Here is a 25,322-nt window from a genome sequence, read left to right on the forward strand (position 1 = left end):
AAAAGTCTTCACTGTATGATATCAGTTTGGACCTGGAGACTAGGCTACCAGTTGTTTTGTCTTAGATGGACATTGTGTCATGCACCCATATCACATTTATGCAGTCTAATCATCATGTCATCATTCTTCAACAAACTTTAAGCTGTTTTTCTTGGTGATCATGTGATCAGTTTTTTTTTCTTTCACACTTTTCTATATTTCAGTTTTCAGTTCAGTTTTCAATATATCGACATTGTGAATGTTATCGTTTTTACCTTATTCTTTCAAGAAGGGGAATGAAGGTGTCTAATGTTCAGCAATTGGTTGAAAACAATCTGCATGAAGTACTTCCTTGTTTCTGTGTAATATTTGAAAGGTGTAAATTTAATTTGGAAAACACTTTGACATTATCCGTCCATTGTCTGTACCTACTTAATCCTTTCAGGGTTCTCAATAGGAGGTGGAATAAATCGCTGCTGGTGTAACATGGTGATTAAATGAACAAATACTTCTCAGTGTACATATAAACAAGTAACTTGGTGTTCCTTGGCTGCCCGGAGGTGCTTGTTGAAACAATTTGTCTTCTGTCAATAATGTTCAAGTTTAGATGAGTTATTTTAAAGTTGTTTTAAAGCTGTCATGGTTAATTGAATTGATGAAACGTATAGATTAGCGTCATGTTCTGTTAGAGGAGGAGGCTTTTTTTTTTTTTTTAGTTTTGGTTTGACATTCTCTAGGTCTGAACTTGTAGTTACCGTTACGATACAAAAATCTCACCTTGTTGTGCTATTGACTAATTTCACAGCAGATAAGGACCAGCAGAAAGTGGTCTGTATGAGGTGTTTACTTCCATGATGTGCTTTTAGACTGCATGCATTTTCCATTTAATTTTCTGTTGCTACAGAAAATTGACCAGGTTTGTTAGTTAAACTCTATGTCGCCAAATGTTTTCTTGTCTGTCCAAAACCATAGTGCAGTCCAGCTTCCAAAGTTTTGAGTTGCATAAAAAAGGTGGAAATGGCTAATTGTGTTGAAGTTGTTCGTTCCATCTCAATTTGTGACCAAGTGGTAAAAATAAGGACAAAAGTGAAAATCAATTATGGGCAGAATCTCATTTTAACAACTGCAGATCATTCCTCATTCCAACGTATGGAAGAAGTATGGCGTCTCAGTGTTTTCTTTCAGGTCCTTCAAAACAGATTTTTCATGGGAAACCATCAATAAACATTTGCTTTCATCTCTAGATAGTCTAATTGGTGTTTTTTATACATTACATTTGATAAAATGTTATTTAAAAAGGCATTTTTTCAAATTATTAATTTAAAAATGTACGAGACAAACGCATTATGTAATTCAAACACAAAGTACTGTATAGCTGTCAGTTCAAGATGTATAGTCATAAGTACAAAAACACTTATCTTCAGTGGATGAAGATCTGACGCTACATAAATATGGCTGCATGCTTAGCATTTTAGCATATTGATGGCTTAATATAATTTATAAATGTCTTATGACTTGTGTTTTAACATAGTTTCTGAAGCAGCTTCCATGTTTGTTTTTTGTCACAGGGTGAAGAAATCTTTCTGGACATGTTTGAAGATGAATACAGAAGCATGACGGTAGGTTAACCTTCGTAGTTCCGCTAATAATGCGTTCGAAAAAGCATAATGGAAATTAAACTTGAGTTTGGAGGCGTTTATGTTTCTTGTCCCTCATCGTGGTGTATTTGTCGCAGAGTAAACCTCTGAATGTGGAGTACCTAATGATGGATGCCTCCATACTGCTGCCGCCCACCGGCACCCCTCTGACGGGTATCGACTTCGTAAAGAGACTACCTTGTGGAGACGTGGAGAAGACCCGCAAGGTTCGTCAACACAGATGTGTCCGCATACAGGAGCTCAGGGCACTGATTGTTACATTCCCGGGAAAGCAAATCTTAGATTTTTCTCATAAAAAGCTTCTTGTTTTCAGTCTGTTTATAATGTCAGTGTGTTAACGTCCTTTCGCGTTCTGAAATTTTGTTTTTCAAACACCGGCTGCGATTGCTCCTTCAATACATTCATCTTAGGTTTTGTCTGGCCCCTCTTTGTTTCTCTTTCAGGCTATTCGAGTGTTCTTCATGTTGCGGTCATTGTCACTTCAGCTTCAGGGAGAACCAGAAACTCAGCTCCCTTTGACCAGACCCGAAGACCTAATCAAGACAGATGATGTCTTAGACCTCAGTAAGAGTCTCACACTCAGGCTTAGCTTTAGGAATTATGTCATTAATAAGTTGAAAGTAAGTGAAATCTGACCTCAGAGTCACTCTAGCAAAAATAAATTGGTTTTCCTGTCAAGATTGGACTTTTTTAGCGTTTCCTGCACTCCACAGTTAAAACGCTCCGATCTGACAAACCTCTCGCTGATTTTCTCTGCTAAGGAAAAGCGGCCATTCTAAAACAGAGCGCAGAGTTTACGGATGCAGCGTGCAAAGTTTAACAACCACAGTGATGCAGAGCTGAGCACACACACACCCTCAGCACTGCAGCTTCCCACACACTGATAACCTGAGCAGTTTTCTTTCACCGTTCACAGGTGTGTTTTGGAAACTCGTGGTTAGCTATACAGGTGCACAGTAATGTGAACCAGTCCTGGTACTCTGTTGGTTCACAAACTTATATAACATTCTTACATTTTGGCATTTGCATTTTTTTGTTTTGTTAATGTTGAACATAATTGAACGATAACCTTAGATTATAAAAAAAATTATATCTGTCTTTACTGCAAAGCTGGTGGTTTTCTAGTGATCATTTACTAGAGAAACAATTTTCAGGGTCGAAGCTCATCTTTAGCTTCATTTTGATGTTCTAACCTAATTTTATGGCTTATAAAAACACACATTARCTATTTAGATTTCTCTTCCTTTATATATGTTATGTTATTAAAGTTAAAGTAACAATTCCTCAGGTTTATCAGTGTAATAAAGCAAAACCATTATGGACATTTGCAAAGACGATGCTAAACTTACATCTTCTTTTTATGTTTTTATTGATGTGTTAAAATGACTGCTCTGAGGACGCTGCTGCATACTGTGAAGGAGAAGTTACCTCCGTCATCAGTTTCTTAAGCTCAGAGTCTCAATCTGACCGTAATGCCAAAAGTATTTATATCACCTTGACATTTCCGTGGTTTTTATGTTTAAACAAACTTTATTTTATGTTTTTGGGGGTGGAAGGATTTCATTAAACGGACCAACACAAAGTAAAACATTTTGAAGTTGAAAATGAACTTTTCCTGTTGTTTCCAAAACATCAAAACACATTGCTGTACATTTGTATTCAACCTTTTATGTCGACACTTTGCAGCTCTTCTATAGCTGCCATGGCCCTCTTGCCTGCCTTTTTTATTAGTACCTTCTACCTAAGAATGACTGGCTTTGCAGTTCTGCCTTCTCTTTGATATATATATATATATATTGAACACTGTTTTTAAAATGGTTAAACGTTGATAGCTTTGTTTCCTGTGGATGCTCTTACCAGGTGTTGCTTTGCAAGAGTTTTCAACAACATTAGGATTGTTCCGTCCCTTTGACTTATATCTACTTGCACATGTCCATAGATTTGATGAAAATTATAACGAGCATACAGATTTCTGCTTTGAGGATCCGTTTTGAAGATGCGTGGCTTTTGTAGATCTCATGGGTTTTCTTTGGTATTGGTGACTGTGCAATCTGTGTCGTATGTAGGTAGCGGTGGCCTTTAAATGTTATGTTATCTGTGGTGAGTCAACTAGAAAAACATGTCTGGTTGCAGATCGTGGTGTCAACCTGTTGTCTGATAGTTGTAGCAAACCAGTGACACAGCAGAGCGTTGTCTGTCGCCACCATCTGCTTTATCTTTGTCCGTTGGCAGTTAGACTAACTTTTGGTTTTACATTTCTATGACTGGACATGATTAAAAGATACCGTCTTAGGACTTTCCTTATTTCCTTTCTGGAAAGGGAAATAAGATAAAAAGAAAGACTTTTGACAGAGATAAACGTAGACCAAATATCTCACTTCTGTTTTACTTTCATCTCTAACTCAGTGGCTGAAACTCTTGTGTTCTGATTTTTCCAAATGCCAGTCGAAAGAGGCTGTGGCAGATCTGGGTTTTGACAAACCTGTGAGGTGTCATGTGGTTTGACTTCCTGGAATTGATGTCACTGAAAAGATGATCTTCAACCAAACGTGTAGTAATAATGACTCCCTGAGTTGCAAACAGTTGATTTAAAAAAAAAAAAAAAATGCTTTCCTTGTTTGACTGTATTTGTAAGCTAGGTGATTATCTAAGAACACATTCTTAGTAATTGCAGGCGGAGGGGGAGGGTTTTTTCCTGGCGAGTGGGAAGAGTAACCTCTTCAATCTCCCGCCCACAAATGTTTTTCTGACCATTAGGTTGCTACCACCTACATTCCACCTCCTCTTCTAATAACATTTGAATCATGGAGCATTTCTTTGTCTCGACAAGTTTGGGGAGTTTTGGAGATGAAAGGTGCTGTTTCGTTTTGGATATTACCAAATTTCAAAAGGTTCAAAATTAGCTCAGACAACTTTATTGTAACTCTCTCAAACATGAACAATCTGCTTAAAAGATRAGTGGAGATTATTTATTTCAGATTAATATAAAGTTTGAAGACTGTAACCCTTCTATAAAGAATCACTTACGACGTTTAAAGGGGGGGTATGAGGTACATTTGGTATTTTTGAGATTTGTATTATCTTATGATGTTGTTCCCTCATCAAAATAATACCTGGAGTGTTGCTTTGATTCTTTTTCATGCATGTTTGAGACATCCTTGAATCTCCCATGGCAACCATTCGGGGTTCCCCAACCGCTTGCTCTCACAAAGCACCGCCTACTTACCTAAAGCTCCTCCTCGGAGCTGCAGTCCCCTGCTGCTTCCCCACATAAATCCTCCAGACTAGCAGCAGCAGCAATTAGGAAACACCTTTGGAGCTGCTGAGCTTATAATACAAACTGCTTTTCATTTTAAAGTCTCTAAGAACGACTGTAAACAGCATAATGAAGGAGTATTGTTGTGATGACATCCTGACGGCAGTGTTGGAAATAGTAGGAGTTTGTTAGAGGCAGAAGCCAATTTCAAGGCAACAAATTACAAAGTTAAATTTCCTTTAAACTATTTTTCATTCATTCACAGCTTTTTTACAACAAGTATAACAATAAAGTAGCAGTTACTTATGACATTATGTGCCTGCAAGACACTTACTACAGTATACCTCACTCTGTAGTCTTGTTGGTCACTGTTATGATTAACACACCCAAGCTGATCCCACAAGTTTTTAGTAGAGTTGAGGTTACGACTGCGGCCAGGCCGTTCCATCCTCTCCACTGCCAGGTTTCTGAGGTAGTGTGATGAACCTCGCTCTGTGGCGGGTGAGAAGTGAATTTAGTCCTAAAAGTTGAGGTGTGAAATCTCCACTAGTTGAAGAATCTGTTTTCAGTGCGTCTAAAGTGCCTCCAATGATGAGGCTGCACCACTCCACTCTCTTTGGTAGTGAAGATTTTCTAACAATTAGTGTCATAAAGCATTATCGGTTCACTTTGTTGTTGTAACAAGTTCCCTTATTTTCCGTGCCAAGTATTTATTGAACATGGCTCACCCTTACTTAATAGGGGTAAACCACAACTCTGTTGTGATTAGCAACAAAGTTGTCGTAATGTATTCACAACAAAGTTGTGAGCACATTACGACTTTGTGATGAGTTGCTTTCATTGCTCAAGAAAGGATGAGCTGTACAGATACTATGCTTGTGTGAACTTCTGTTGTAAAAGCGTCTGATGTCATGTCGACCTTTTATTTCTCAGAAAAAGATTTTGTATATTTCTAAACCAGTTCCTCCTTCTTGGAGAGTGAAGATGTCAAATCATCATCTATCAATGCATGAAATTGAATGTTTTACTTTATTGTAGCCGAGTTGGTCATGAGGTTGCTTTCTTGCCAACTTTTTGTGGCAGTAACAAGTCTCATGGAAACAAAGATACTATCAATTAGCCTAAAAAGATGGCTCTAGATTGTAGTCGGGGCAAGCCAACCACTTTCTGTCAACGCTAAAATAAGACTCTCGGGTGTTTTTTTTCCCCCCATTTTGTCAGGGGACTGAATCTATTGAACTTCCCCTAATTTCTTTTGACCATTTAAATATTAGTATACTCTTGTTACCATTGGAAACCAAGGACTACCTCTACTGGTGAAGGTACTTTTCACTGGTTTCTGCTTCACTAGGTGGCATTCAGTTCCTGGCAATCCCCTTTGATCTTTAATCACACCACACGTTTTACAAGCTCATGCATGTCTGTGCTCCATACCCCACCGGTCTAAGTGGAAACACTAAAACAGTAATAAAAGTTTGTCTCGCTTCCTCTGTTTGTACACTGGCGAGATAAAATCTGATCTCCAACAACTTTTTGTACGGTAAAACAATTGAATACGTTTGGTGGAGGATCAAAAAAGAGCAAGATGAGAAGGAAGGAAGAATTTAATCATGGAGTTGTACAATAGCCGGTTTAGCAAGTTTACGTTTGGAGAAAGTTGAGAGTGGGCGATATGTCAACCAAAACCAGTGGTATCGGATCAGGTCATTTGCAGCTTCACTTTGCTGGTTTTGTGGTGCACTGCAGTAAATAATGCTCATATGTGGGCTTATCAGTTCTTGTTGCTCCTCAGCATGTGGGAGGAAAGCATCTTCTCTGTCCTTTTAAGTGCATCGAGCCGTCTGGCTGCACTGGCCCACTATGCTTCTGTCTGGGGTTTGCGTACGCAAATTAGCACAGCATCATGAAGTCACAATACAAAAAAATACATATATTTTACTCCATTAGCCCTCGTTATTTTGCCCAAAGTTGTTCCAAAGAACAGGATTGTGTTCCAGTTGAAGAATTAAACAGATGCAGGCTTTGTCAAGATTGAGGGTTTATTGTCCCTTAGTTTATATTTTCCTGAGCCCTTTTCAAATGTTTTGGGGGGTTTTTTAATGCAAAGGCATAGAACCCCTTTGCTCCCCCCACAAGTTTTTCTAATATTTTTATTGTAATCTTAAAGTTTTGCCTGTAAAAATGTGATCAGATCTCTAGAACAAGTTAAATTCCTATGTCACAGATGTGTCGTATACTGAACTTCTACCCAGTGGCTAATTTGTGACATCCCAGATTAGCCTTTTCTACTCTGAACACAACACCACAGTGTTGAGAACACATTATAAATTAATTAATTCTAAATAAAACTTCAAAACAGAAAAAATGGCAACAAGAAAAACAATGTTGGTTATCTTTATCTTTCAATCATTTAACAGGTGGTTTTAACTATCCATTTGACTGTATGTTGCTGTCTGTTTCAGATAACAGTGACTTGATAGCATGTATGGTGGTTAGCAAAGATGGCAGCCAAGCTCAGAGGTTCCTCGCTGTAGATGTGTACCAGATGAGTCTAGTTGAACCAGAAACCAAACGTCTCGGTTGGGGAGTAGTCAAGTTTGCCGGCCTTTTGCAGGTAAGAGAAAAGTAGTTGTTGTTTTACTTTACTTTTCTTTTTTTTCCATCTGTATACAAAAGTCTTTGAAGTTCATTACATATTTTTAATTTATCCTAATTTGTAGGAAATTACAATCGTGGACAACCCCATAAATATGAGTCATTTATCATTTCACCCCACAAATGAGTAAACTAATTTGAATAATGAGGCTTGCTTTTTGGTGTTGGTGGATTAAGAATAGAGTTTATTACACATCTATTCTTATTGAAGACTAAAACTAGCCTTTAGGATTTTACTTTTCTTCAGAAAAAAGGAGAAAACCTGATTTTTGAAGCTTAACATTTGCAAATATCTGTCAACTCAGACGTCACGCCGAAGTCGAACAAAAAACAGGGGGGGGGGGTTCTTGGATCTATAAAAGTTCTTAAAATTACCCTTTTTGCAGTTTGAAATTGAACATTCTTCACTGTATCTTCCTCCTCCTTTTTAAAGGACATGCAGGTGTCTGGCGTTGAGGACGACAGCCGAGCTCTGAATATTGTCATTCATAAACCGAGCTCCAACCCCCACGCCAAGCCCCTGCCGATCCTGCAGGCCAACTTCATCTTCGCCGATCACATCCGCTGCATCATCGCCAAACAGAGGCTTGCCAAGGGTCGCATTCAGGCTCGACGCATGAAGATGCAAAGGATCGCAGGTGAGGAACGAAACCAGATATGAAGCTCAGGAGAGAGTCATTATCCACAGTGAAACAACATGGGCTGAAAGGCCTCTCACAGAACAAGTAGCCAGGAATCCTGGAGCAGCATAAAAAGCCAGAGAACACCATCCAAATCGCAAACAGGTTGGGGGCGGCGGCATCAGGTTGTACAGGTGTTTTGCTGCAGAAGGGACTGGTGCACTTTGTAAAAGGGAGCATGATGAGGGAAGAAGATATTGAAGCAAAACCCAGATTTTAACAACAAAACCGAAGTRCAGTAACGATAACATGCCTTGGTTTACACAAAAAAAAAAACAATGGACAGATTATGTTAAGTCAAAATAAACAACTATATTATTAATAGTCTTATTACATGGGGCAGATGTGTGAAATGGAAGAAGTCGACAGTCTCTCTGCCATTATATATACATTTGTACACAAGGATGATTGACAGCAACCGATTTCCGACTGTGATTGGTTGTTTATGACCTGGTAATAATCAAACCAATTCTCTAAAATCCTCTTGTCAAGCCTGTTCTTATGAAAATAGTTGGTACATATTTACGTATAAATATTTCACCTTAAACTCAACTTTAAGGTGAAATATTAAATGCTACATTGTTCCAAATGTAGCATTTGGAACAAGAAAATCCAAATGCTACATAATGAAGCTGTACTATATTAAAATGTACTCAATGTATAATGATTAGACTATTTTGCTGTTTGTGTCTCTTTTTGTTGTTTTGGATGCTTTTACTAATGATAAACCAAATAAAAGGAGAGCATAAGGAAGTACATTAAATAAAAGAACCTCAAACTTTTAAATATCCACAACAGAAGGATGAAAGATGGTCATATATTCGAAACAKGCTGTATTTATCTGCTAATATAGTTTCAAATAGTGTAAAAAGTTCATCATTAGGTTCTCATTAAATTCATTTAATATAAAACAGCTTTCTGTTGAACTATAAAAGTTTTTTCTGGACTTCTAACATCCATGATGATTATCAAACATGATAAAAGCAAAGTTTTGCTCTTTTTTTAAAGCAACTAAAAATATATATACTGCTCAAAAAATAAAGGGAACACTTCAGTGTTCACTTAAATGTTAAAGTGTTCCCTTTATTTTTTTGAGCAGTGTATTTTTAATCTCTGTAGTTCACATATTGCACTTTAGAGTGTTATTTTCTCCTCTCTGTCATGATTTGCTTTGATTGGCTCCAGTGTCCCTGTCTGTTAATATCATAAGGAATCTATTTGTACTGTAAACACAAATCACTTTACCCAGAACTGATTTCTACTTCCCCTTACTACGGTCAAATTCTTCAGAAATCCACTCAAACCCAACAAAACAAATAGAAGATCTAGCTTAGCTCAGCAAATTGAGGAGGATGTGATGCCTACAAGAACAACCACATCTTGAAGCAACAGTTTTGGATTTTGTTTTTCCAGCATATTCGCATAGAAACAGCTGTGCATTTCTTTGCAGTCCAGTGAAAAATACAAACGCATCCTTTTTCCGACCTAGGGAATTAGCTCCTTTGCCGTGCCGCAGTCCCACATGTTTACACTGTTCTGTCTTTATTCCTCTCCCCGTGCGTTCAGCTCTGTTGGACCTGCCGGTGCAGCCCAGCGCTACGGAGGTGTTGGGTTTCAGTCAGACCGCCGGCGCCTCTCCCAGCGGCCTGCCGTTCCGATTCTATGAGCAGTCCAGACGAGCGCCCAACGATCCCACTGCAAACAGATCAGTATTTGCTTCCGTCGACAAAGTACCAGGTGACCCACAGACGCTTCCGTCATAGAGTGCTGAGAATGAGGAGGATTGTTTTTAAAATGTTTAATTCTGACTTGCTCTGAACTCCAAATAAGTGGAAATCAGTTTGTGATTTGATCTGCAGCATCAAAGTAGAGTGATAATGTTCCACCCTGCAGGCATGAATTAGAGGTTTTATGCAGAATCACTGCTCTGCAAATTAGAGCTGGAAAGTCCCCAGTTCTGGGCTTCATTTGATGCAGTACAGTGTAAATAGTATTCAAACCCCCTTGAACTTTTGCACATTTTATCACGTTACAACCACAAACTTCAGCCTGAGATGAAGCACAAAGTACGACATAGCTGAAGTGGAAAAGAAATGAAGCAAGATTGCTTTTGTTTTCTTTTAAGTTTTATGCAAACAAAAATCTGAAAAACGAGTGATGATGATTGCACACACCGATATTGTGGTGATATTATATTGTGCAGCTCTTTAATGCTGTAAATAAGTCAGATGAATTAATGTGTCTTTAAAGTTAGATGATGTTTTTTTTCACAGGAAATTTAACTTCAACAGTATTTTTTTTCTTTGTGTCTGAGCTTAATGAAGGAACAAATATTTTACTGCAGATGCTGCCCCGGTATTTTAACTTCCCTTCCACCCACATGTATGACATGTTAGGCTGAAGTGAGTTCTTTGGACCAACATGCTGTAAGAGCTAATTTTAGACAGACTGGATTACACCCTTGTGAGAAAAGAAAAAAACTCACCAATTGTGTAAGAAAAGTGAGTAAATTAATTGAATTTTAAATGATACCTTTTTAATCATAGTGACGACTCAAACGTCTAGTGACACATGTAGTGATTTGTCACCCTGTCTAGTGACGGGGTGGCTTAGAGGTTCAGAGGCTGGTCAGATTTGGAACACAAATAATAATCTGAATACTTCCGAAATGTATTTCAAATTTTAGGTTTTTTTATTCCTTCACAAGGTTTTATTCTTAATGCAGCTCTCGGCTCACCACAGTGCACTTTGAAATATCTCAGTGTGTTGCTGGTTTGTTAGATCTCTTCTAGTATCAGACACTACTCCTGACTTCCTCCTCCTCAAGTTGGATCTGGAGGTTTTGGTAATGCTACTATTGTCTCTTGAGGATTTTGTGTGTAATAATAGAACTGTTATGTGCTACAAGTCTGAACGTAAAGGAAAAAGTTGTAAAAATGAGAATATAGGCACCCTTGAAAGGCTTCGCAAGTCTGAGCAAGTGGTAACACGCGCAATGTATACATGTCTGTGTGTCGCGCCCACTGCAGGTTTTGCAGTGGCCCACTGTGTGCCCCAGCACAGTCCCTCACCACTCTCCTCCCCATCACCTCCCTCCAGTGGGAGTGGAAGCACAGGGAGATGCGACTCTGTTACCGCAAGCACTACATCTGTTCAGAGCCCGTCAGGTAACACACACACACACAACCGGATCTCTCATTTCGTAAACATGCAGACAAGCTGTGAGATGCACAGATTGGATGTATAAAGTGACTCAATTTTAGGAGAACAAATTTTACAGTCGACATTGTGCAGATATAATTGAAGCGACTCACTTGGAAAGAGTATTTCTACTTCACTACGCGTCATCTATACATTGCGTACTCATGTCATGTCTCTGGTGTTTCTATGGTGACTGTGCAACCCACCAAAACCACAACAGTTCTTGGTGGTGTGACATTGTGAAAACATTTCTGTTCCCGTGTCATATATATGCCTGTATGCGGTGTATGTGAGAATGTACACACATACACACCTAGTGCTGCTTTTTCTACTCCATGAGCTGATTGGTTTACAATGCAAACAAGCAGTAAGGCTGGTAGAGGGGGAGGATGTGGATAAACCAACTGTGTGCGCCTTTCAAACAACAAGTGTATTTACAACCTGAGAAGACAAAAAAAAGACAGAGATTTTTTAAGCTGTTAAATTACTCCAACTATAAACTTTAAGGCAGTATTTTCAGAAGTCTATGTCTCATCTACTAACGCCACCCAGTCACGAGTCCCCCTATCATCAGGCCTGGACTCACACCATTTATTTATTGGCTGTTGGATCACCTGATGGGTATTTTATCAGGTCTCTTTGCATGTTGAGCTTGGTTCACACAAGGACTTTTCTGTGTAATGATACGACACCACAAACCTCCGTTGCTGGTTCCCTCTGGGCGTATGGAGGCTGTGTGCTCTTAGAAACTGGATGGATTTAAATCGGTCTCTGATCAGGTGGTTTACTTTTATTAGGTGCTTACACCGAGGCCAGAAGTTGTTTTGTTTTAAGTTTTAGATTTTTCCTCAGAACAGTTGCATATTAAATTTAAGGAAATATTTCATGTGTTGGGACTAAATGTGGTATTTTGCACCAGAAACATCCTTCCTCTGTACAGTTTCTGTAGATGATTACTAGTTTCTTCACTAATGACAGACTTGAGGAAAAAAATAAAAAAAGGCTCAGTTCGGCTGTCTTATCTTTTGTCATTCTCTAGATGATTGTGCATATTTGGAGCACACCCCATCCTCATCTTCAGGCGGTGAAGGTGAAGGAGGAGGCGGAGAAGCTCCCTCTACTCCCTCAAACCTGGTCCCGGTTCCGGCCCTGGCACCGAGCCTCACGCCGGCCTCCCAGCCCACCATCTCCCTGCTGACGGACAGCAACGCCGACACGTTGAGCGTGGAGTCGCTCACACTGCTGCCCCCCGCGGACTCCCCGCACCTGCATCCGTACGCTGTGACCCACTCCCTACAGAGACCTGAAGCCTCCATAATGGAGGAGGAGGAGAGAGAGGCTTGTAGGGAAAGAGAAGAGGAGCTGCAGGAAGAGGACAGCTCGCTGATGGACGAGACGGAGACTGATGCTACGATTAAGGATGAAACTACTGAAACAACTGACTTGATCACACCCACCGACGAAGGACCCGACGGAGCAGACCAGCAAGGTGAGAATGCATCTCTAGAGGTGGAAAGAGACAGCACAACGGCAACAGAGTCTGTGGAGACGACGCACGCTGAAGCAGCAGAGTCACCTGAACTGGATTAAACAGCCTCACATTTCTACGTTCACACACACACACACACACACGCACACAGAGAGTGCTGCGCAGCATGGTGGGTGGACTGTCCGGTCCTCGCTGCAGTGTGTTTTCATGTCAGCGTCCACGGGGATGTTTGGGTGTGATTGTAAATAGTTCCAGGATGCATCGGGAGGAACCTCCTAATTTGTTTGCACATGAAGAAAGACACTTTTTTCCCCCTCTCTGAGAACAAAGACAGACACCAGTCAAAGCCCAGAAAGACTCAAGCACATTGTTTTCTGAGCACTCGAGTGTGTCTGCTCAAGATTTATCAAGCGTGTGCCGAGACGCGCAACCAGCAAACGTTTTTTTATATATTCTGATTGTTCATCGTTCATACACCACATGCTGATAATCAGAGCAGGTTTCCCTCTTTTTCTGACACATTTCAGTTCACATAAAAGGGCAGCAGTGTTCACTACAGTACACACACGCACGCACACACACACACTCTTGCCTTTTCACAGCAGCATGTCAGAGCTGTTTCTGCCACCCTGAACCAGACTTGATTTTTCTTTTCTGTATGGAAAATAGTGTGAAGGAAGGTGACCAGGAGCAGCCACTTGTTCTAAAATTAATATATGTCAACATGGTGTTCAACTTTCACTCCATTCATATGTAGTGGTCTATTTTTAGAGGCGAATCACAGAGTTCGCCAGACGTACGTAGTTGAATAAAAACAGCATCTCAGTTCATCCTGTTATTTATTTATTTACTATACAAGTTTAATTAAAGCCAAGTCTGTGATTAAAAAGATAGGATTGTACGTTTTTATCCTCTAAATATCTGGGGTTAAACGGACGAATGCTCTGTAACATCCTTAAGACTTTTTCTAAGTGTGATTAGAAAAAGTCAAGCCGAGATTTTTCTCGTCTCGTCTGGGTGATTGGTTAACCCTGTATTGAAACTGCTCCTTAACTTCCTACTTTAATCAGATGAGTGAACCTGAACTACTGCAATAACCTTAAAACTAACCAACATAAGGAGAGATGAATGTAACGTTTCTCTTTTCTCTCGATTCATGTTTGTTTTCAACTTCAGTTTCCATTTCTTTACAACAAAAGCACACTTAGGTTGTTTAAATCTCTAATTAATCCCTTCTTACGTTCTGTTGATTCTCATGGTTTCTTTTCTTCATTTTCTATGCCATCAGAACACAATGTAGGTCTTAATGCTTTACTATTCTTTTTTTTTTTTTTTTTTTTTTTTTTTTTTTTTTACTAAATTCAGAGCAATACTGTCTTTTATGGTTTTATATGTCTCTTAATCTTTTCATCCTGCTCAGCAGAATGAAGATGATGATGGTGATCACTGAAGAGGCGCGGCGCGGTTTGTGGAGTTGAAGGGGGGGGCTGGGTTTTAGGAGCATGTCATCATGTGCCTAAAACCAATGGAAACAACCACAACATGCCGTTGGGACCCTCCATTGCTATCTGATTGTAGTGTGTGAGTGTGTACGATATGTTTGTACGCTCTGTAAATGCTCCGCGCTTTTAAACTTGTAAGTATTGTTAATGAATTAAAACAGAGGAATAAAGAACCGCAATAAATTATTCTACCTAACAACAGTCGTGTGATTCTTTGCAGACGGGATCTGTGCAAGTCTAAACCTCAGTGTTTGTAAAAAAAAAAAAAAAAAAAAAAACTCATAAAACTTAACATTTTTATCTCGCAACGTACAACCTTGATTTGTTTGTGGTAGGTGTTTTAAACTACCACCTGCTTCCACCTCATTTCTCTGCTCTTTTACAACTAGATGTAGACCGTGTATTTTTCTTCCTGTGTGAGATGGATAACCTGCCTGCCTGAAGCTGCGATGGTGACGTGGCCTCCGTTTCTCTGCGGCTGTTGGGGCCCTCAGTCATCTTGTGGTCTGTACGTGTTAGTTTTTATCGTGGTTCCTCTCTCTTCAGGGAAGTCTGGTTGTGTGTGCGTAAACGTGAACAGGTTCCTGGTACTGAAGCGATACCGTGTGTGTGTCTTCTCTGCACTGAACCACAGTCACAGCATGAATTGAAGTTTTTTTTTCTTAACTGTGGAGATCACAGACTGATTTGACTTTTCTTTTTTTTTTTTTCCCTCCTGCACTGTTGTGCTTTTGAAGACTTCATGTACGTCACTACCTTCACATGTGGCGACTGGGGGTATGAGCTGTTGACCGAAGTTTTTTTTTGTTGTTTTGTTCACAAGGTTTTTATGCTTGGTGAAAACGTCCTTGTTTATGAAACATTTAAATTCTAGAATATAGCACTTCTCTTTGCACATAAACCAGTGTAAAATAAATTAATAGTAATGTTTGCATAAATCTAAAGCTTCATCAGGCTGTGCTGCTTTTGCACAAAGCATGGGCATTTATTTATACATTTTACTTTAGTAAACTGAAAATATTTTTAAATAGGGGGGGATGGGGATAGTGTTTCCCTTTCAGCCAGCTAGCTAGCAGTGTGCAGCAACAGGTCAGGGAGGGGCAGCATTGCTACTCCATAGTGACATTTCTAACAGATTTAAAAACCTATAGAAGATCTAAGGTTCTCATCACTCTGGCATCTCAATTTAAAGACTTTAAACCATAAAACCATGATAAATAAAATTTGCAGTGTTGAAAACATTAATTTCTATTATCAGTCATGCTTCCTGTTTCCACCCTCTGTTAGTCATTATGCTAAGCTAATTGATGTCAAGGATTGTTTTGCTCATGCTGTACCATTGTTTTCAAGTGGACTTCCCACAATGTCAAACTGAGCCAATAAAAAGTATGTTGGCTTTGCCGCGTCCTGTCGCGGTAAAAATTTAACAAATTCTTAGAGGAAAAACCTTTTTGCTATTTGTAGCCATGTTAGCTTTTTAAGAAAGCGGAACCTGTTTTTCCTCCACATAACGTATTGATGTTGGGAATCAAACGGAGCGAGTCACTAGAATTTCTTGGTCTAAATAAGAGTGCAGTTTAATATATACTGTTTTAACAAGAGCTGAGCAATTTTTGAGTGTCAAACTTGCCCCGAATTTTTTAAAGTCTCAGTCAGAATCACCGTTTCCTTTCATTCTGTAATCACACTGAATTTTAGGAGACTGCACTAAAAGGAAGTGAGGGAGATGTGGGAAGATCGTGACTAAGGAGTCTTCTGGGAATTTCTAAAACGTTTCTCAATACAAGGAAGACGGTTGCCTCTTAGAGCCAGGGCTGACGACCTCTGCTCTGAACAGCGACTAATGAATAACCACTAAAAGAACAAGTCAAGAAGTTCAGTTTAACTTTATAACTTTAAGACCTCTCAAAATGTCGTAAGGTTGTCAGGAATCCAAACTCGACTCATCTCACCCGTTTTTAATGTCAAAGTACGTCTCGCTGTTCCTCCTCACAATGCCTGCTTTCTCTTCATGTTTTTAAGAGACCAATTTCATTTTTTAGGGTTTTTTTATTTTTATTTTTTAATGGCTGCTGCGAGTTACGGAACAGAAAATATAATTCCTTAGAAATCAGCTGATAAATACCGAGTCGTAGAACACCTCACTTCGACTTTCACTTCTCAAAATAGTCTGGAATGTCCTGAAAAAAGAAGAGCTGAGTTAAACCGAAAGGCATAATTCAGTCGTCACCAGACCGGCAACACGAACTCGCACCTTTATCTTTTTTTTTTTTTTTTTTTTTTTTACTGGGATATTTCAATTAGAAGGAAACGGGAGAGAATTGACAGGGATTAAATTTTGGATGCAACATTAACTGCTCACTTGTGTGCCGTGTTGTCTTCCCTAATCGGAGCAGATTATATCCTCTCACTAGTCTGGTTTTACTTGAAAGAAACAGACTATTATATTCGGTATGACTCACCTGAGTGTGTTTGGCTACATTAGTCTAGAACCAAAGTGTTTGTAAAAATCCCCAGAAGGTAACGAGGCCTGTTGGTTTAGATTTGGTTTCAGTGTTGGAGGCCCGGTTTGGTATGACTGACAGTCTGACAGCTAGGCAAGGTCAACTCTTAAAGATTAGAAATTTGAAGCTTGCTTCACCAAATGTGTGACGCATATACTCTCGCAAATGTCATGGGTGTGGAAAAAACTTAATATTTGAGGTCTAATCTTACGAACCCCCAGCGTCTGTGTGACTTTGACCAAATCAATAACGAAAGGGCGCTTTGACCTTTCCAATACTGTCTAATGGAGACAAGACACGCCTGCTGTCAACTACAGGGGGGGGGGTTTCCCCCCATCTTCTGTATTTACCTTTAAATCACACACAAAAACACTAACCTCTAAAGACAAATGCATTTCCTTTCAAACTCTGAATGCCAAAAGTGAAATTGTCAAGCGTATGAGGTGATGTCATCTCTTACTAGTGTGCCTGGTACTTTACCAGGTGTTGGAAGTGACATTACATGAAACTTCTGCTGCTGTCAACATTCTGCTTAAATTCTCTAGAAAGGTTTTATTTTTATTATTTAAAATTTGCATCTGTTCTCAATCTGGGTATAACTACTTATTAACAGTTACGTATTAACACATTAGACGAGGTCATGATTCCTGTTGGGAACAACAGTCTCCAAATCAAAAATGCAGTCGTGAACCTTGGTTTCGATGCCCAAATGTCATCTAAAAAAGGGTCTTGAGAACGGAAACTTCTCTTTAGAACGAAGAACGAAAGGACATGGTTCAAATAACATGTTGCTGTCCACAGCAGCTTTTCTGCCACTTAATCCTCTGCTGCTGATAAACGAACTGACGGTAAGAAGTCAGCAGACATTCACATGGTACTACTGCATGTTGGCAATCTGAATAAGTTGAAATCTAGTCTATTCGGGTATTAGCAGAAGCGTTTTAGTCTTGATAATTGGACATAACATACTGGGGGAAAAAAAAAAAAAAAGTGTGTTGGCAACCAGAAACTTCTCAAAAAAAAACTGGACTCTAGTGAAATGCATCACCAAATGACCAAGGAAGAGTGAGCCTCACGTCCAATAGTGTTGGTATTGGTCTTTTTTTTGTTGTTTTGTTCATCGGCGTGAGTTTGAAGCTTACCGGACGATTACGCAGAAAAGAAAACTTTTGACTCCATTCATCATAGAACTGACGAGGTTAAACAATGGCTGTTGCACCTCTTCTGTTCAAACAAGGAGCAAGCTTCCTGAAAGTCTACAGGAAGCTTTCGGTTTGAGCTCATGAACACAGTGACGCTGAGTAAGAGTGAGTAAAGCTTCTGGTAAATCTTCAAACCTTAAAGGGTAACCAGTCGCACCCACTGAGCAACATTTTATTTTTGAATGAAACACCGTTGAGTCGAGGCTGAAGCCGGACTCCGTTTTAATCCTATAGGCAAAGCGAAAGCGTTGCGTAATCCCACAGCTCAAACGTATTCATACGTTCTTTGAACGGACACATCCGTCATTCCAGACGGTTTAATAAAACCCAAGTCATCTTTTAAATGTGACACCTCACATGTTTACACTAGTCTGTCTGTACAAAATCGTTTCACTTTGTTTTTTACTTTATGACTTTATAATCCACACTCTGGGTTTATTATTATTGTTATTTAAAATTCTAATGTAAAACTTGAATTCTGCCTCTAAAAGTGATCTCGATCTGCATGTCAGTCTAACCAATAAGCCTCAAAAATATCCCACTTCCTCTTGAAGAAATGTTAATCTGTCCGCACACATTTATAGATTTACTATCACAGACGTCGATATGTGTCATCTCGTCCCCTGGTTCTGGTAAGTGTGTTTATGTACGTGTAACACTCCATTTACTACCAAGTAACCCCACCCACCTGTCACTTTGCCCTACAGAGATGAGTCAGTGCGGTGGCAATACTGTACACTACCTTCCACACTTTCTGTCTGTCCTGTGATCCGTCACTTCCCACCTTCCCACCTGACCCGCCTGACAAAAACTTCCATTACAAGGCGAAAAATCAGCAGAAACCCGTCGAAAGAGGAAGGAAAAGCAACAGAGGTTCACTTAAATATAGTTTATTTCAAACATCTTAGAAAACAGTGCACAAGTATAGAAAATACTAAATAGATTCTATAAAACAAGCTGAATMAAAAAAAATCGGCTTGGTAGAGGCATGTAAATAAGAGGTGACAGGCCCCTTTGTACAGTACAAAGATTCATCATGTCTCCAGCTCTGACTGACAGGATTTCATTCATGTCAGATTTTTACCAAGACACTGAGTGGTGTTCAAGCCTTCGCCGCTGACAAAACAGTCGAGGGCGATGTAAACTTTTTTGATATTAGAGTATTTAAATCTGCTACAAATCTGCGTGTGACGCTTCAACCGCACCCTCCACTGTGACTCTAAATATTTCCAAGTCCATTCCCTTAAAGTCCTCCGGCAACACTTGTGAGCTCTTTGAGTTATCCTCACCGGTACTTTCATCTCGGTGGAAGCTCCTAGGCGCGTGTTGTTTTCTTTTAATGCAGCACTTTTCAACTTCCTATACTTCCTCGTCACCAAAGGATGCTCCGTCCATGTGCCACTCGGTGTCGAGTCTCTAGAGGTAGATGCTGAAATGTCGTGAAAGATTAATGTCCAACCGCAGGCTCCCTGTGCTCGCCTTTGGCTGTTGTGGTTCTTTATGAGCATTTCACAGTTCTTCGTCCAAAAAGAGTTTGCCGATGTCATTTGTAACCATATCGTCTCTCCCCTGGATCTGTGACGCAAAGGCTTCGTGAGCCCGATTGCGGTACCGTTACTTGGTAAAAGCTGCCACCTTGCAATTGTGAACAATACAGCCAAGAAGTTAAATGGCAGACTGTTTACAGTTTGTAAGGGAAGTCCAACAGGAAATCTTGGACCACATGTGTGACCGGCAGCTCCGGGATCTTTCCTCCGCACAACGCTACGATTTGTCTCCTGCACAGCTCCTGCAGCGTGGGCTCCCATTTCCTGTACGGGACCTTTAGGCTCCTCTTGGGTGTGTTCATGTAATACTCCAAGAGTGCAAAGAGCGTCGGGAAGGAGCGTTGGTTGCCGGCCAGAGAGAACTTCTGCTGCTTGTAGTCGATGCGCACGCTGACGGGTCCTTTCTTGTCGTGATAGGACAGGGTGAAGAAGACGTCCTTCTGCCGGCTGTCGCGGATAAGGTAGCTGCCCAGCGGGGCGTTGCGGAGCATGCGGTGGGCCTCCTCCACTCCCAGCGGGCCCCAGTAGAAGCCGCTGCGCTCGAGCTTGGCGGCTGTGTCAGTGATGATGTTGCAGTCCTCCTTGGAGGTGAACGTCGGGAAGTGAGTTAGGTACACAGAGCGGGCGGACGCGGACTTCAGGCTCGGATTTGGACCGGCCTGACGCTGGAGCTGCTCCGATTGCGTCGGGGTTGCTGCTGCTGCTGATGATGATGATGATGATGATGATGATGGTGCTGGTGAAGCGCTCGGTAAGGCAGTCCGCTCATGGCCTTCCACTGTGCTGTCGGCTACCATCCTACAGTGGAGAGAGGCCCTGAAACCTCTCCCATCTCTAACCACCACACTGACATCCTGAAGGAAACAAGAAAGAAGACGTACGTTAGTCATTCAGCACTTCCAGAAACATCCAAAAGCCTCAAATAACATCTCAAACCCAAAGGCTAAAACCACATTAGGCCTTGCATAGTAGTCCCCAAAACTTTTAGCTTCCAAGTTTTTTATTTGGACATAGCAAAATTTTATAGCATAAAAATGCATCTGCATGATTATTCCTGCATTTGGTTTCATTTCTAAAGAGGATCCCAAAACCTCAGTCTTGATGATTGGCATTTCCAATTCTGGAAATCACTGTCCAAACACATCAAAAGGCTGTGTGTGCATTATAGTCATGTAATCTTTCCACAGAGCGGTGCTGTTCTGCTGTTCTTCATATGACTGGAATTTGCAGTTTGGCTGGTAAACCCACATCCAATTTACTGTATCCCATCTCTATCCACACACACACATCTGACCTCATCTATGGATTAAATGTTAAAATCTTTTGTCGATGTTTTTGTTGTTGTTTGAGGATTTAAAAAAAAACAAAAAAAAAAAAAACAGCATGACATTGGGAGTAATGACCCCGAGGGGAATAGGACAGGGTTCAGTCAGGATCTGCTGGTTGAGATGAGACAATAATTCTCTAGGCTTGTCCACATCCCGTGTTGCTTGTGATTCATTCATCTGTCCCTCTCTGAATTTCATGTTCCATGTTAAAGGAAAGTGGTACAAAAAAATTCCAGGAAAATTCAATGATTAACCAGAGGAGGTGTGGCATTCGTTGCTAATGCTTTTGGGATGTGGGTCGTTCAGACTTCAGGGACCTGAAACTGTTTAAGGTGTCACTCAACCTCTGGATACTCCATATCCGAATCAGTTCTTTGTGTCCATTTACAATGAGAATGCAGACAGGATACAGGCCTGCGCAGAAACTGCAGAAAAATCCCTAAAAACGGCCTTTTTTTTTTAATCCAGATCATCGTCGTTTTTAAAGAAACGGTCCATCCTAAATCCCTCATTTAAAAATAAATAAATACTCATTAAAAAAAAAAAAAAAGTCTCACCGTTTTGTTTTTAACAGCAGCTGCGTGTTATGGGTCCGTCAGTCAGTAATCCCATAGAGCAAATGCGCCGGTGGTTAAACAAGGAGATAATCCTGCAGGGTCCTGACGGGGACAGTGGCTTGTTGCATGGGACACTTTCTGACTCAGACTCGGCGTCTTTCTGTCCTCCTCTTTAGCTGTGACTCCCAGCCGTCAGCTCGTCTGACTGCCTGTATGTGCGCGTGAATGCTGGTAAATAGTTGGGTTTTTATTACGCCAGTCGAAGCTCCTCCCACGTCGCCTTTAGCGGCAGCTCTGCCATTTCTCAGAAACGAAAGCGAAACTCTGCGCTGCGGCTCGTATCCCCAGAGTCTCTTTCAATTCTTTTGAACTCGCTCCTGTTTGGAGAATCTCATTCTGAACCGCAAAGCCACATGACAGTGGGACGTTTACAGAAACACAGGTGGCAGATTAGAGTAATTGGAGCATTTTCTAAATACTCCTAACTTTTGCTGTTTGGGCGCCGGAGCCTCAAATGTGCTGTTGGTGTTATTATTATTGTGCAGGCATCCGAAATAACACGGATGCGTTTATTTCCACATTTATATGTAATTTTTATTTTATTTTATTTTTTAAATCATGCATAACATTATGACAGCCCGGTCATTGAAGGTGCAAAAGTTAATTTGAGATTTATTAAAAAGAAGAAAAAAAATGCTATAAAAGACTCTTCATATTCACAGTGATGCATTGTGTGTGTGCGTGTGTGTGTGTGTGTGTGCGTGCGTGTGCGTGTGTTTTAATAATTTTTTTTTAAAATTGCAATATTGCAAACGATGTGTAAGAAAATTGATTTGTTAAGTACAGGGCTGAATTTAGGAAGAAGCGAGCCCCATGACTGAAGCCAGCTTTGATCCCCCCCTCTCCCCCCCAGAGTCACACAAGCTTTTCTTACACATACAAATTACAATGGATTGGTGGTCAGGCACCCATTGAGAGCAGGCTTTTTCCAAAACAATCTTTGCATTTATTTTTTTGTGTATAAATTCCATTATGAGTATGGTATTGTTTCAAGGAATGTCATAGTCGGCCAACATTTCTGCTTTCAATGTATTTGTTTGTCTTTTTAAAGAGAAAATTTGAACGCTATGATAATGTAAATTTGCAGGAAAACTCTTTCAGTGTGTTGCTGAAAGAGCACACTACATCAGATGGCGTTCCTGGTGGATAACATGACTTTTGAACCTCACTTAAAAAAAAAAAAAAAAAAAAAAAAAAAGAACTACAGATAAATCAGTTGACTTAGGGTATGAAAATTAAGTCATACTTGTGGCCACTTCTGTTTTTCAGAAACTGGAAGCTCTTCTGCAGAACACGACTGAAAGAACACAATCTACCGAAAATATGCTGCGGTGATTCATATCGCACTGCTTACTCAGAAGAGATGGGTTTTTTTTTTTAAAAGAGACAAGTTTGAGCTTTTTTTAAAAAAATTTTACTGCGAATTTGTTTCCTAAATAGGAATGGGATTGTCAAGCTTTTGCAAAGTACTGGTTGGCTGGTTTTATTGCACAGCCTAACAACTTTCGAATCAGTTATTAAGAGGGAGACATGGAGTCATCTTGTCGTCGCCGTGTCTGGCTTTATGACAGTTGTCAGAGTTCCAACAAAACAAAGAAGACAAACCTGTTTCCATTAAAGTCACCTGCTTTCCTTTTAATACGATTCCCCTTTCCTCATTGCCTCTTTGTTTGTAACAGTCTGATTGTTGCCATCAGTGAGGCCTTTCATGGAGAATACGCCTCACATAAAAAAAATTAAAAAAAAAGATTTAATAATTAGTGGAGAAGGAGCATGACGCTGCTTTTGAGCGGTAGCCACCCGTAATTTAAATTTACGTAGATTTATTTTCTTTATGCCTGTTGGCTGGATCCTGACTGACCAGGTATCTGTAAGTACGGCTTACAGGAAGGCTGATTCCACTTTCCATTTTCTTTTGGACATTGCGATCCACCTTTTAAATGTTCTGCTCCGGTCGCTCGTGTTGTGGTCGGATTCAGCTGACCATTCGGGACTACACGAACGGTCAGAGGGGAAACTCGATATCGTGTTTCAAGAAAATAAAAATTGCGAACCCCCATGGCGGCCTGGTTCTTCTCAGGTTCCAGGCAATGTAAACAGAAACTTAAGGAAACACACGAGGTCAGTTAAAGAGGCAGCTCTCAATTTTATTGCTCGAGCTTTTAAATAGGGCTGAGTAGTTTTGTTTCACTTTAGGATTCAGATATAACCCTTGCCAATGGCGTGTGCATGTCAGATCCTGCATTTGCAGCTCTTACAGTTAAAAACAAAACAAGGCCTGCAACACATTTCACCCATGCTTGCACAATTTGACCAACTTTTGCAATGTGCGTTGCGTGTATTTATGGACATCCAGCCTTCTATGTCATCTTGTTTTTATTATTATGGCTATTATTACTCCACTGAATCCATGCCCGCCACTGCTAATAAGGGGAGAAAAAGAAACTCAAAGCCAGACAGAGGGAGGGATTTAACAAGAGACATGGGTGCAACTCTGTGCGTGTCAGAGGCAGCTTTAATGAGAAACATCCCAACTGGCTCCCCCTGCACCGATTCGACTCCTGCTGCACGTCTTCCTCGGTTCTCCTGCACTCACCAGGGATTTCTGTAATGTTGAGTTTGCTTGCCGTGAAGTTTGGTGACAAAGCAGCGACTTGTTGATATTTACCACGTATAGCCTGTGTTTATCTGGACACACGCGCCTGCACCATAAGTTTCATTTCTGTCAAAAGGGAAGAGACCGAGCAGCAGACGGCAGTGCTGTGTCTAAAGACAGGTGTGCGCAAACTATAGCCACTGCAGCCAGGCACGCTGCGCCACACGCTTGGTCTCAACCATGATTAATGATAATTAAAAATCATATATCTGTCTCCTTGGCTCACTGAGGCATTACTGCTGACTGCCAACTGTGGCAGCTGAACTTTAGCAATGACTCAGCATGAGCAATGCATGACGAGTCTTTTTTTTTTTTTGTACAGATATGATGTCTTGGAAAAGGATTGATACTTTTTTTTTTCTTCTTCTTACATTTTGTTATATTTGAACTAAAACCAACAGTGTAATTTGTTGGGTGTTGTATAAATGCACACTGTACAGCTATGAAGTAAAAGGACATTTCTTACAGATTAAAATCTGAATAGTGTGGTGTACAGTTGTATTCTGCCCCTCCATCAATACTTTGCACGGCCGCCATGTGTGGCTGTGTCTCTTCCAGTTAAACTAGCAATTACAATCTTTGCGAGTTTTCAAAAGCCTCACACTCTGTCAAATTGGATGGAGACTTGTAGCTCTGACTGTATGTTAAGAGTTGTTGCATGAAAACCAGGAAACCGCCACCCTGCTCTCAAGTCTTTTGCAGACTGTTTTGTTTTTTTTCCCAGGATTCCTCTGTATTTAACTCCATCCTTCACCCTATTACCTCTGACCCTGCTTCTGCCGAAGGAAGCAGGGTCAGAGGTAATAGGTGCTGACAGCAGGATGCTGTCAGCACCATGTTTATTTTCATTGAAAGTGCAATGCAATGTATTTTTTTATTTTATTTTTTTGCGAGCTTAGTGTGTTATGTTTTTATGTAAAGTACGTTGAATTGCGCAGAACAGCCGTCGTACACAGAAGGTCTCTGTTTAGAAAACTGAGCGACTTATCAAGATTGCATTATGTTTTTTTTTTTGAGGGGTATTACATTAAAGAGAACTAATTTTAAA

The 25,322-nt window shown here is 40.4% G+C and overlaps 2 protein-coding genes across 9 annotated transcripts in view; one reads left to right on the forward strand and one right to left on the reverse strand.

The window, feature by feature from the left end:
- clec16a (C-type lectin domain containing 16A) overlaps positions 1 to 14,619 on the forward strand; it is a 39,011-nt gene extending 24,392 nt beyond the window's left edge. For 6 of the 8 annotated variants that reach the window (XM_008415743.2, XM_008415739.2, XM_008415742.2 and 3 more), the window contains 8 exons: positions 1,548 to 1,598; positions 1,715 to 1,843; positions 2,081 to 2,201; positions 7,356 to 7,507; positions 7,982 to 8,186; positions 9,795 to 9,965; positions 11,258 to 11,395; positions 12,469 to 14,619. In XM_008415743.2, coding sequence (XP_008413965.1) covers positions 1,548 to 1,598; positions 1,715 to 1,843; positions 2,081 to 2,201; positions 7,356 to 7,507; positions 7,982 to 8,186; positions 9,795 to 9,965; positions 11,258 to 11,395; positions 12,469 to 13,019 — 1,518 coding nt within the window. In that variant the 3' untranslated portion in view covers positions 13,020 to 14,619. The remainder of the gene's footprint in view (positions 1 to 1,547; positions 1,599 to 1,714; positions 1,844 to 2,080; positions 2,202 to 7,355; positions 7,508 to 7,981; positions 8,187 to 9,794; positions 9,966 to 11,257; positions 11,396 to 12,468) is intronic. The other 2 variants (XM_008415744.2, XM_008415745.2) reach the window with 2 other exon arrangements.
- Positions 14,620 to 19,000: 4,381 nt separating this feature from the next.
- socs1a (suppressor of cytokine signaling 1a) lies at positions 19,001 to 21,946 on the reverse strand. Its single transcript, XM_008415738.2, has 2 exons — positions 21,559 to 21,946; positions 19,001 to 20,527 (listed from the first exon to the last, which is right to left on the reverse strand). Exon 2 carries the CDS (start codon positions 20,468 to 20,470, stop codon positions 19,808 to 19,810), a length of 663 nt encoding a protein of 220 aa, XP_008413960.1. The 5' UTR covers positions 20,471 to 20,527; positions 21,559 to 21,946; the 3' UTR covers positions 19,001 to 19,807.
- Positions 21,947 to 25,322: the final 3,376 nt, after the last annotated feature.

This window comes from Poecilia reticulata, linkage group LG8 (genome assembly GCF_000633615.1).
Source record: "Poecilia reticulata strain Guanapo linkage group LG8, Guppy_female_1.0+MT, whole genome shotgun sequence".
NCBI lineage: Eukaryota > Metazoa > Chordata > Actinopteri > Cyprinodontiformes > Poeciliidae > Poecilia > Poecilia reticulata.